Source organism: Pinus tabuliformis, chromosome 6 (genome assembly GCF_031772625.1).
Source record: "Pinus tabuliformis cultivar Carrire ecotype Pingquan chromosome 6, CPIR1, whole genome shotgun sequence".
NCBI classification, from domain to species: domain Eukaryota; kingdom Viridiplantae; phylum Streptophyta; class Pinopsida; order Pinales; family Pinaceae; genus Pinus; species Pinus tabuliformis.
The window spans coordinates 1,477,980,106-1,477,993,389 of NC_142292.1; the positions used below are offsets into that span (position 1 = coordinate 1,477,980,106).

The following is a 13,284-nucleotide window of genomic DNA, read 5'->3' on the forward strand; positions in this document are numbered from 1 at the left end:
TCTAGATTGTTTTAGAATTAGAATAAAATTTAAATTATTTTTTAATATTTTAATTTAAACCAAAAAAAATTAGGAATAAAATTTAATTTCTTTTTAAAGATTAAAAAAAACAACATAAAAAAATTCTTAGGAATAAATTTAATTCCTTTTTTTTTATAGCAACATAAAAAAATTAGGAATAAAATTTAATTTTCTTAAATTTTAGTTAAAAAAAAAACAAATAAACAAATTGAAATAAATCAATTTAATTTTTATTTTTTTTAATTTAAAAAAATATAACATAAAAAATAAAAAATAAAAATTAGAAATAAAATTCAACCCTTTTTTTGTAACACAAAAATTAAAAAAAAAATATATATATATATATATATATTAGAATAAAATTTAATTTCTTTTTGTAGTTTTTAACACAATACAAAATAAACAATTAAAAAAAAAAGAGGAATAAAATTTAATTAAGTCGCTGAATAAAAATGGAGAAGCAGCGCTTCTCTACATAAATTCTTTTCTGCTTTTGGTAGGGTAGGGCTCTGTTCGTTTATTATGCACTCTTAAGTCAAAAACCTGAACTGGATGGGTGAATGAAGGCTGCCTGGATAATCGAGGGCTCCGTCCTCTACGGTGCCTTCGCAACATATCCTTCCGCCATTACTTATTCTAGACAAATTATCTCTCCAGCCGAAGCACAGCATTAACACTTTTGAGCCCATGCGAAATGATCCATAGAAAGGAAGGCAGCCTGGAACCGTCATGAGGGCAGCCCCTTGAACTGAAAGCAATATAGAATATCAAGGACAGATATTTTCAAATATCTGGGGAGTTCGGCACTATGTTGTGTGTAGCCCTCTTATTGCGTAAGTATATCCACTCCATTCCCAGCTTTCAGGAAGGGACCAAGTACCATTTTGCTTGGCCTAATCTGATCTATCACTCGTTGGCAGCGAATAGGTGCTTGTAATTACAACTCAAAGTGGTATCAAGATGCAAGATGACAACGAATCCCAAAATAATGGAGATCTCAGCTAAAAACCTAAATTGCTACCCCCACTATCTTATCAGTTCAATAACGGTATTTCTAATGAGGGACATTTGCCAGAAATTGTGTGCATTTGCTAAGTTTAGCACGAACAAAATCCTCCAAAAATCGACCTCTTTGTTTGAATTAAAAGCTATCCTATCTTCAAACCGATTTCCTGTGATCTCCAAATCAGATTTCACGCGATTCTGAATACATTTCACTCGATTTCACGCGATTTCAGATACTTGTGCTCATCTATCATTATAGTGTTAATCTCTCCAGAGACACAATTACGAAAACACGAAAGAGTTTCAATGCGGATGAAAGCAAACATTTTTCATCACGTATATCATGGACCGTGGATGGGTTGATATTGCTGGTGAAGCTTTTCTATCGAAGCAATTAATAAATTATCATTTTTCATCTGAAGAATGAACACAAAAGGATAAGGGTCACGGAAATGGGTCGCAGTATCGGCTTTCCCGAAGCACTCCTTAACTGCAACTATACCTTTTGCTTAGACTTGTATGCAGTGGGTCACAACGGTCCAAGTAACGCAGCTCCCTTTCTATCAGGTCTCTCTCGGATGCAGTCTCGATGAGGGCAGTACTTTTCCCTTGGTACACGGTATCCTGGGTATGGGAGATGGTCACTCTCTCTGATTTCTCATATAGGGTTTGTTGTCCACAATTTCTTCCCCCATTGTTTGGGAAGTATAGACAATGACACAGTGGTCAACTCTTTGTTCCCAGGGTTGGCTACTGACATTGTCACTAGTGTGTTTGATGTCACCCCTATCTTTGAAAACACCATATACCCTAAATCCAACCACCGTTACCTCGGCCTCGATGGAATCAGTGTGGCAGGCAACCGTGTGCCCTACCCTAATGGCACATTCGACATTTTACTCGGAACTGGAACAAGAGGTTTCATCATTGATCCTGGAAATCCCATCACGTATTTGGTGGAGCCCGCATACGATAATTTTGTAAATGCTATCAAGTCCACCATTTCAGCTAAGCCAGTTAGTGATCCCACTCCTCTTTTGATTTTTGACCTCTGCTACCCTGCCGACGTTACCATCGAAATTCCGACTGTTCATTTTCACTTCAGAGGAGTCGCACCATTCGATCTTCCCCCGAAGAATGTTTTCATCAGTAGTCAAAATTTTACGAATGGGTTACAATGCCTTGCGTTCAAATCTGCAAGGTATAAAGGTGGATTATCAATTTTTGGATATATTCAACAACAGAATTTCCACATTCTCTACGATCTAAATTGCAAACAACTCTATTTTACTCCCGCCGACTGTTCTGATCTCCATCTTTAGAAAGATTAGCTTTTCAAAAATTATTGTCATAGGTGTTATATTTTGTTGTCTCGGGATAAATTATGATGCAGCAATATCTTCTGCAAATGTTTGTTCAACTAACAAAGCTTCTTGTATTTTGTCCTCAGGCTTGCACTTACAGTAAGCCTTCTCTTTCTACAATAAAACTTTCGCTTACAATGAGTCCCCTCTTTCTACATTATATGGTTTCAAAGAATAGTAAATAAAATTTTCAAATTTTAAATGGGTAAAAAAAAACAAAAACAAAAAAAATTAAAAATTTTGCAAATGGCCATTTCATAACTTTTGAAAACATTTTATGCTAACTTGTCTTCTTGGAGTTACTTCAAAAGAACTAGCACGCAAAGGCAACAGGTAAAAAAAAATTCATTTTATTTTATTTCATTGCTAGCATTTATACTTGCATTTTATGTCCTTCAAAAAGCTCTTACAATTTTCATGCAGTATTTGTACTGAGCTTTTACAAATGCGCAGACGATCCAAGTTCATGCAGATGATCACATTCATCATTGAAAGCTTGAAGGAGCTAATTACATATGTTGTGACATTTGTTGCTACACAGAAATATTTGGCATCATAATATGTTTACCCACACTTCTCCTTCAAAGCCTCATTAGTAATCCATATTAAAGTCCACTAATTCATTGCCTTATACATCATGACTTCATACATATCTACTTTTCTAAGTCGCATACATTTTTGCCTTCTTTTGAGTTCATCTTTTTGCCTCACGAATAAACCATCCATCTCTCTACATTGCCTTGTTTTCCTTATCATAAAAATTGTTTGACCATGACATCTTTTATCTATAGTCCTACCAATCATTTTGTACGAACTCGCATTGACTGATGTAGGATTCGTTAAGGACCACCTTTCAACAAGTCTTGACCCATCGACCTCAGCGCCTTATCTGGGATAAAGACTAGAGTCATTATTAGTACCTTGAGGCTTGCATGCCTTAATGGCAAGTCTTCTCGCCAACGAACAATGGGAATACATTAATGTCCCTTGTTTGTTGGATCTTGCAAGTGGCTCGACATCAGCTCATCTATTCGCACTTTGCAAGATGTACTTAGGTACCTTGGCACTCATTGACATTAATGGTGAGTTTGTCTCGCATTGGTTAACGACATTCATCAATGGCCGGTAATCCAATGACTTCTTTCCATGTTCGACATCAACACATTTATTCACATGGAAAGAAGTGTGCCATGATATGGGATGACGTGAAGACTATATGATTCAATAGCAGATTCAATAGTATATTGTACTTTGAAACAGATTCAGTAGCAGTAATAAAGGATCCACATTCACGACTTCATCCATCATGTATGCAACCAAGACACAGATCACATTCTTGTATTCTTCATTCCATGATGCAGCAGCAAGAGCTACACTTTTTGTCCACATATACACAGTTTGTCCACTTAGGTAAGTAAAGGTATGTGCTTTTCTAGCTTTTTATCATACAATTCTTTTAATACTGAAATTATAATTTTTGGAAAAGGCTTCACCATGTTCATATTCATACCTCATATTCACATTTCATGATATATATCACATTCATTTTCCATTATCACCTTTCATATGTCATCCTAACCAACATATTTTTCCAAACAAATACTATTGCATTATGATTCAAACATTACATGTTTTGCAAATAATGATCGAAGAATTAATGGTTGATTAATGTTTTCAAAGTCTTTTGATGCAACACAAAAACAACAAAAGTATTGTTACACAAGAACCAATACTAATCAAATTTTGGTTGTCACACAAGAACCAACCAAAATAATATATTGCAACCAAAAAAATTTCAGAAAGAACACTTTGCAAAAAGGAAAAAGAAAATTATGCGAAGTTAAAAAATCGATATCAGGCAAAGTTCATAGAAGCAAGACAATGCAAAAAGATTAAATCATGATTAAATGAATCAATGCAATAGATTGCATGAGGACATGCAATAACTTAAGTTGGGGGGTATGTTGGGCCGCCAAAATTAACATTCACTTTCACTATTTTTCACCTTTATCCTCATTTTGTCACCTCATTCCATTACATTATCATTACATAACCCTACATTATCATTACTACATGAGTTCACATTTACATTTTCCAAAGTTATTAATTTTATGTATTTAGAGCGAATTTATGATTAAAAGTTAGAGAAATAACATGTATTTGCTTATACCTAAAAGTGGCCTGAGTTTGATGACATGTGTAGATCATTTGGAAGCTTCCAAGGCACCCTTATGTGGCCTCCCAAGATCAAATTCGAATTTCAACTCAAAAGGTGGACCATATTCCAAGGAGAAAGATCATGGAGATCTTGAAGTGTCATAGGATTTGTATCTAGTATTTAGGGATAAGTTGAGACAAGTATGGTCCCGATCAGGATGAGGAAGAGGGCAGGTGAGGATGGCAGAAGCGATCATGATAAGGGAAGGACAGACAGACGTGACTGCAGAGACGGGGCTGCCCCTCCAACAAAAGTAATGAGTAATCGGCCAGCTCTTGGCTCAAGACACTTGGAGTGGGGAAGGTGGATTGAAGATGATTAGCAAAAGTGGAGGCGGTAATGGCAAAACGAGAAGGGCGACGAAGAGGTATTATATGAAGGTGGTGGAGAGTGAAAGAAAGGGTAGTTCAGATAGATTGAAGAAGGAGCAAAACGTGGCGCAGCTAGGAAGCATCATCAGGGGGGTCTGCGGTCTCTGGTATGTTCAACCTGCATTCTCTGTCTCCGTATTAAACATTTCTATAGGTAGAATGGATAGGAGTCAGTATTATCAAGATCTTGATGTTGAAAAGAGCCTGAGAGAGCTCAGATGTCCCTTTGTGTTTCATTGGGAGGATCAACCGGACTTGGTCCGAGGGGGGTACCCGGAGGAAAAGGGAAATTGCAGTTGGGAGTATAGTCTAAGAAATAATGCGGAAAACCATGGAGAGAGCTCCACGGTAAGAACTGAGGGATGGTCAGGTAGTGGGGAGACGAAGATAGTGCCCTTAGCCCTCCAACTGATTCGCATGACAGAGGGCTTAATCCATTTCTTGTACCCGGAGAAAGGATACCAATGCCAAAGTCAAAAAAATGAAGGGGAATGCAGTAGGGATAGAGAAGTTACCAAAGGGAAATTGGTAAGCAAAGACGATAAGGAAAATGTTTATAAACTGACACCTGCGATTACTAACTGTGTACAGGAGAAGGTAGGTGAGAGGATGGCACAGCCAAGTCGCGGAAGAGGTCGCGGTAGCAGAGGCCGTCCAAGGCAAGGAAACCCGGGTGGTAGGTCAATGGAGGAACCAGGAAACCAACGCAGAAGGAGACGATCCACCCTGTCAGCGGTGCAGGAGGCGGCCTGTGCTTACCAGGAAGGAATGGACGAGGACATCCGACGTATCATCCAAAATATGGAATCTAGTGTGCTAGAAGAACAGTCGAAATTAGAGACAGAAGAATGGGCAGCTATGGTTAGTGACCCAGGAAACACGAGGGGAAGGATGACACTCTACAGGCAATCTCTGCATATTTACTGGGTCCTAAAACGCCTATTGGCAAAAGCACTGGAACAGGTTGCAAAAGAAATGGCGGATATTGCTAATGGGCTGCCAGACCTGCAGAAGGAAATGAAAAATTTCCAAGTCATTATGATTAATTAGAACAATAAACTGGAGGAAATGTCTCAGATTCTATCCAGGATGGTAGACTCGCACCCGAGCCAGGAGGAGCATATGGAGATCCCCATGGATATGGACCAGAAGACTGGAACCAGAAAGGCATGATTCACCGGTGGCTATGCAGTGGACTTTTTGATCTTTTTATTTACAGTATTATGCAAAATAGTAGCTTGATAGGCAGTTTTAGTTGTATAGTGTATATAGCCAGTATGGAAAGACTCGTTAAATTTTGCTTTTGGAATGCTTATAGTAAATTCAGGTGGCCAACAGACATGGTTTCCCTTCAGGGCAGGTTGAGGCCACCAAAACGATGTATTTGGTCTCCTTGTTTAGCATAAATAGAAAAGAATGGTACTACCTCCACTTACAAAAAAAAAAGTTGAGACAAGTATGGATCTAGTAGATATTTAAGGGATCTACATTTATTGAGTAGATATCCCTAATTCATGTATAAATAAGAGAAGCATCCTTCAAAGGAAGGAAAACAGTTGTTAGTTATTCATTAGCATCAGATTTATGATTGTTCATTCAGCATGAATAATATCATTTTCTCCAAATCATGAGTTATGAGTGTTGTTTGATTCTTAAGGTGTGATAGTTGTTCATGTGTGCTCATTGAGGAATGGAAGGATCCCCATACCAAGATAAGTACACTTTGTTGTAGAGTAATGTTCATAGTTGTGAATATACTAGTTTTAATTTTGGATGTTCATCTTATTTCTTTGTTGTAAATACTTGTAGATAATTTCAGTATGAATTCATGTTATGGCCATGTTTTGTTGTGTGAAGATTGATCTCCTTTCAGTAGCTAGTTTTTATGTGAGAAGGACAACCAGGAACTCCTAAGTTAGGAGCCTCTTCTCCATGAGCTAGACTAAACTGAAACAAGATTTACTTTCTTATATGTTTTCCTAGATTACATTTATGTGAAGATTGATTTCCTTTCAGTAGCTAGTTTTTATGTGAGAAGGACAACCAGGTCCTCCTAAGTTAGGAGACTCTTCTCCATGAGCTAAGAACTGAACTGAAAACAATATTTACTTGCTTTCATTTATATGCTTTCTTTCCTGCTTTCTTAGATGTTTGGCAATGTTATTATAGAAAGATTGTAGAAGGACAACCAGGACTCTTGAACAAGAGACTCTTCTCTATCTTCTAAAGTAAACTAATTCCATTGATCAAACAATTTTATGCTTTCATAAAATAGATCTGAATCCTTTCTTTTCAAAATAGTTTAGATTTGTAATATGCATTTCCATTCTAAACAAACTTCCTACGCCAGTTTCATCTGAGGTCCCATATATTTTGGTTTGCCTCTAAGTTTACGAAACCCCCAGGTTGACAAATTAAATGACAGGGATTTAGCATACAATTAAATATCCCAATAGTGGTCTTCCAAGATCTGAAATTCATGGCACCATTGAACCTATCTTCAACTCTGAGACTTGGTGCCATTTTGATAAGAGATCCAAAAACCAATCAAGCTACTGAATATTGTCTCTTAAGCGGACTTCAATGGTTGATCTTTCAACAAAAATTTGATACCATGTCAAAATTCTATGTTAAAGTAGTAGAATACAATTTTATGCCAGGTAATTACTTCCTAATGATTTTCAACCAGTATTTATGTCATCGTTATCATTGAATAATTACACTTCAGACAATCTCAATAGTAAATACAACGGAAACAATAAAGATCACAGAAAGACAGCCATGCACAATAGAGACAATAATTTTACCCTAGTAAACCCAACCTTGGGAGAAAACCTGGCAACTTTTCTTTAGGATAAATTATTCTTCAGCAAGGTTTACATATCAGCAATTTGTCTAGAAATTTGTGCCAATAAACAAGTCCAATTACTAATCAAACTTGGTCAAATAGCAACAAGTCAACACTTGTCAAACCAGCCAAAATACACAAAAGTCAATGCTAGTCAAACAATCCAACTTTGGCCTGCAATCAATTTAGGCCAGCGGTCAACTTAGTTAAATCCGTACTGTGGTCAACCCTTCGACCTGGTCAACGATCAAATAGAGACACACGTGTGGCCTCCAAAACATGGTCAAAAGCAACTTGGTATAAATAATTTATTTTCTTAAGTCAATTTATTTTCTAAGGATAAATAATGTCAACCGTTGATCTTCAAGATGTTTCTAGAAGAAATCTTTGAGATGTTTCTAGGAGGAAAATTCAAAATGCCTTTAAAAGGGAGATTGGGGTTAGAGATTTGGACTCAATGAAGATTATAGATGGAGGCTGGCAATGGATGTGAAGACACAACAACGAGCACAAGTGTGTGAGTGAGTCATCACGAGAGAGAGCAATTCTCTTTGCAGTGTGAGTGGCTCAGTGATCAGTGTGCAGAGAAGGAGAAGTGCGAGTGGGTTTGAGCGAATCTAGGACAGTCGAGTTGTAGGAGATCCCAAGGCCGAGATGTCAGAAGAAGATCGAGTTTGTATGGAGGAAGTCAAGTTGTTGGAGTGTTGGGGTTTTTCTAGTGCACCTTAGTGGCAAGGCGCAGATCGAGTTAGTGGAGGGTGCAAATCTAATTGCTAGAGGTCGATTTCTTCAAAGTGATTTCATCTAGAGACAGGTTTCCTTGAGGCCCATTTACCTGTGCTGAATCCATTCTGAGGGAGCCGAGTTGTAGGTTCCAAATTGTATTTTTGTTGGTATCTTTGTGAGTTGAAAACCCCAGATTTTACAGGTAATGAAATGATGAAGAATTTTTTGTGGGTTAATTAATTTTTACAATGTGTGATTGACCTTTTGGTTTATTTCTGCTGCATATTTTTAATTCTAAAAGTTAAAGATACCAGTGATTTTATTTTTTGGTGATTTAGTTATTATTTGGGTAAATAAATAATAAACTAAGGATAAATTAAATTTAAGTATTGAGGGTCTTCCGCAGTGCATTATATTAGATATCGTTTTTTGGGATTCAACTGCGTTAAGAAAGTCATTCATCTATGACCATTTCCATGAGAGGTAGTCGTAACTGACTAATTTCTCATGACCCGATGCAATGAGTGCTAAGTAGATAGACTATTCCAAAATCATGAGAAATTAGTCAGTTACGACTACCTCTCATGGAAATGGTCATAGATGAATGACTTTCTTAACGCAGTTGAATCCCAAAAAAATGATATCTAATGAATTAAATTGTCGTGAGAAAATAAATCTAGCTAGTATTAGCAATTTAACATTAGAAAAGTATAAATTGAGCCTAAGTGTTGAGGCTAAGACACAACAACAACACTAGCCTCAGGAGGAGGAGGAGTGTGATACTCCAATGTGCCAGGTTCGAGGAAGGTGCAAAGAGCGGCTAGAGAGATGGATCCAGATCAACCGAGAAAGATCGAAGGACAGATCTAGGGCTTGATCTGTTGGATAACTCCAAGTTTATTATTGTATATGTGATTCTTCAATTGGGCCATTATCCCAAGACAAGAGCCAAGTAGGTTCTGAGTAATTTTAATGAAGAACTAATTTGTTGGGCAGAAATTTGTGTCTCATTGTGATTCAGATCGTGTAATTTGCTTCCGCTAAATTTTTGTGTTAGGAACTTAGTCGTGTATTGGTTCAATTATTAATTGTTGGGAATTAAATACCAGGTGTTGGGTCGAAACAAATCTAACATGGTATCAAAGCGCCAACTCTGAATCGATCTTATAGAATTGCAAGTATCAGGTTCGTATTAGATCGTCAGAACCAAGTTTGGCTAGGATCGTACAAACCAAAATTTATTTTTTTAACAAACAGTGAGTTTTCTTTTTTGGGCACAAAATATTTTTTAAGAAAGAAAAATAAAAATAAAAAGGACAGGGCAACAAGGCCGTGATCCTAACTGACAGGTCATAACCAACTAGTTGCTGAGACAGTAACCACTAGAGCCAGTTGTCGCCAAGAGCTACAACCGATTGATCGAACAGCTTTGAGTCAATGATCGAGCTGGTGATGAGTTGCCACTACAGCCACATGTTCAATGTGTAAGAAGACAACGGGCACTGAGGATAATCTAAAGCATAGTTGTCATTGAGGAACGACCAACAACCAACGAGGGGCCTAGGACAAAACATCATCCATGGATAGAATGTGTTATCGGGCCACCAAACCGACCACAAGGGATTTTAGTACAAAGTGTGGGGTTGTGGCAGGGTTGCAACCATAAGCCAACAACCAACTGCAAAGATTTCACCACAAATAGGTGAAAAGGGAGTTCTAGTGCATGGCACAAGGGCTTATGCAGGGGTCATGGTGTCGAACTACGTGTAAAACACAAGAATGCCAAGAGGATTAATAGCAAAGACTAATTGCGAGATCAAATAGTGGAGAAGTGCAGCAGTGACTCATGGAGGTGCATTGCAAGGGGCAATAACAACCCACCCTAAGAAGTTGCTATAGTAGCAACTATCCACAATGTCAAGCCACAAGAATACCCATCCGGTAAGAAAACAGAGCTAGTAGGCCTGTAGACAAAGCTACGTGAGCCGACTGTTGGAATTGGGTGATCGCTAGTAGACAGTGGAGCATCCAATCGCACGATGGGGATGAGGTCAATGTTCCGCAGTATTTCAGAGACAAGTTCAAACTGCCATGTGAGTTGTGAAGCTAACACCATGCATGCAGTAAAGGGGGTTGGATGTGTTAGATCCCTGCAACCATAAATTCAATCCTCAATTTTGTGAAGGGGCCAATAATGAATTTAGGTTCCACTAGAGCAAGGAACACATGAATCTTTGAAGATATTTGACAATGTTTGCACTTCTTTATAGTGTGAATGTAAACATGGAAAATAGAAGGTTAAAACTACTATGTGTGAAGTTTTTTTTGTGCTATTGCAACCTAAACATTTGACCACCATAGGCTCCACTGTGATAATCATTCAAAACCTTCTTAGCTTCCCAGCGGATTAGGTATTGATGAACAATTTTTACATCTTGAAAATATAATTTGACTCTGATAATATGGTATCAGTTTTCTTGATTGTGAACTTGATGTTGCTCATTTCAAAAGAGGTGGGGGCTACACCTTTGGGTTTGGATATATACAGCGACATCACTATAACAAGGGTTGCTAGAGGGAATGAGGATTAAATGATCACCTCATAATGTGTTGTTGTAAATGTGAACACTAAACTCCCTACTATCCCCAAGCAAATGGCCAAGTTGAAGTTCTTATGAGGAATTAAAAAATATGTTACAAAGAATGGTAGATACAGACAAATATAATTGCCATTTGATGCTCAATTCCACTCTTTGGGTATACTAAACCTCGATTATAACTATAACAATGTTAACATCCTTTCAATACACCGTTGGCATATAAGCAATTATATTGATTGAATGACAAATCCAAGGGCAAGGAAGAGTTGGTCCAAGAAAAATAAGAGCCCCTTTGATACAACCCCTTTCTTGTTAAAAGGCCTTTATAAAAGAGGGCATATGATTTAGTCGACTATGAAGACACCATACTCGGGGACTCTATCAACAAGCTTCACCTTAAAATATATATGCTTACAATTATTCACTTTTTCTTCTTTGCATTCTTTTGCTCATGATTCATTCCAATTCATTCTTGATTGCCAAACATCATCCACTACCCCCACTAAATTAGATTCATTGATGAGGTAAGTTGTTGGAATCAAAACATTGTTTCTACTAAGGCACTTCATATGCCTTATGACTAAGTGTTGCATTCACATGGTATGTGTTGGTCCTACAACCAATAACAAAACATAATATGACAAGTCACATCACCATAAGTTTGTTGGATCCTTTGGCTCTTCACACATATTGCTTGATAGTTCATCTGGATTCACAAATTATTGTGTCCAAATTGAACAACGTATATCACATTCACAATTGTATCCTCAAAAAATTCTTATGAGTTAAGACTTCTCGAGTGACAATTAGATAACATCACTTTTATATATGTCCCTATAGGAGTCTTAAATTTTTTTCAAAAATTTGGCAAATCAAGTGCTAGATTGGCATTAGTAACATTAATAGGCAAAGGAAACAAAGTGCACATGTATATTAATATAACCATATATAAAATCACATCATTTCAATGATAATCATATATAAATCGAAATTTCCCATTATTTAAGTAGAGTACATAAATATATAACAAAAAATAACTTGTTTCAAATAGCTTTTTGGATCCATTGCATTCATGGCAGTTTAATGATCGATGTTTCGAACCCACAACTGTGGTTCATCTTCAGGCTACAAAGAAATAACTATGTGTTGTTGTAAAATGGGAGCATCACACAGCTAAAGCATCCAATAAAAAATGCTCTAGGGAGCCTGGGAAGGCTCAGTCGATGCATCCCCCTGCCTCACATCCAAACACGACCACACTCCCGTACTTAGTATCCCTGTCGCTACTCGATGAAGTAATATGCGCCATGATTGAGGCACTCCAACTACATTCGACTGCATTGCTAAGGGTATATCATCAAGTCTTGCCATTGGAACTCCCTCAGTTAACCTCTCAAGCCGCTCTCGCACAGCCTCTAGCACACGTCCCTCACCCTGCACCGGTTGTGCTATCGACCCTAGGAGGGTCACCTTCTCTGCTCCTCGTGGCATGTCTTGGTTCCTAGGGAATCCAACTAGTTGCTCCACTCCAACATCTGTAAAATAAACCAACACATAAGTATGAACAAGACCAATATATATAAAGATACATAAAAATCCATAACATTCAAAAAGCACAAATTTCTTAATTATGGCGCCCCACTATGCACCCTATGGCAAAGGTAAATCTAGGTCTACTCTAAACTCTGCATTGACACAAGGATAGTCATCAATAGTGACTAACCACTACTACCACTAGACAAACAACTTTGTATTGAAAACCTGGGCCACCTCACCACCACTGAAGCAATGCATCAATTCTACACATCTAATGATCCTCAACTCAAATGGACCTATTGCACATATCCCCATGTGACAATGAATCAAAGGCACCCACATATAGATAAATGAACAAATAATACAACCAGAGTCGAAGGGTTGGACAACCCTAATCTTGCACAATATACGTTGTTAGCACATATGAGATCACCAAAAATTGCCCCAATCAAATAACTTCCCAACCATGTAATGGCCCACTAGCTACATGTACACGTGTGAGATACATTATAGAGCAAAAATACCTACAAACCTAACAATAATATATGTTATAGCTCGCATAAGAAGGTTGCCAACATTCTTAACTAGAATCTAG

The 13,284-nt window shown here is 37.6% G+C and overlaps 1 protein-coding gene across 8 annotated transcripts in view; it reads right to left on the reverse strand.

The window, feature by feature from the left end:
- LOC149264214 (uncharacterized) overlaps positions 1 to 13,284 on the reverse strand; it is a 153,724-nt gene that overhangs the window by 111,193 nt on the left and 29,247 nt on the right. The window contains exon 6 of one of the 8 annotated variants that reach the window (XM_089427663.1): positions 12,336 to 12,688. The exons of the other annotated variants lie outside the window; for them this stretch is intronic. Within the exon in view, the coding sequence (XP_089283789.1) occupies positions 12,351 to 12,688 (338 nt within the window). The 3' untranslated portion in view covers positions 12,336 to 12,350. Of the gene's footprint in view, positions 1 to 12,335; positions 12,689 to 13,284 lie in introns of those variants that run through there. 8 annotated transcript variants of the gene reach the window in all.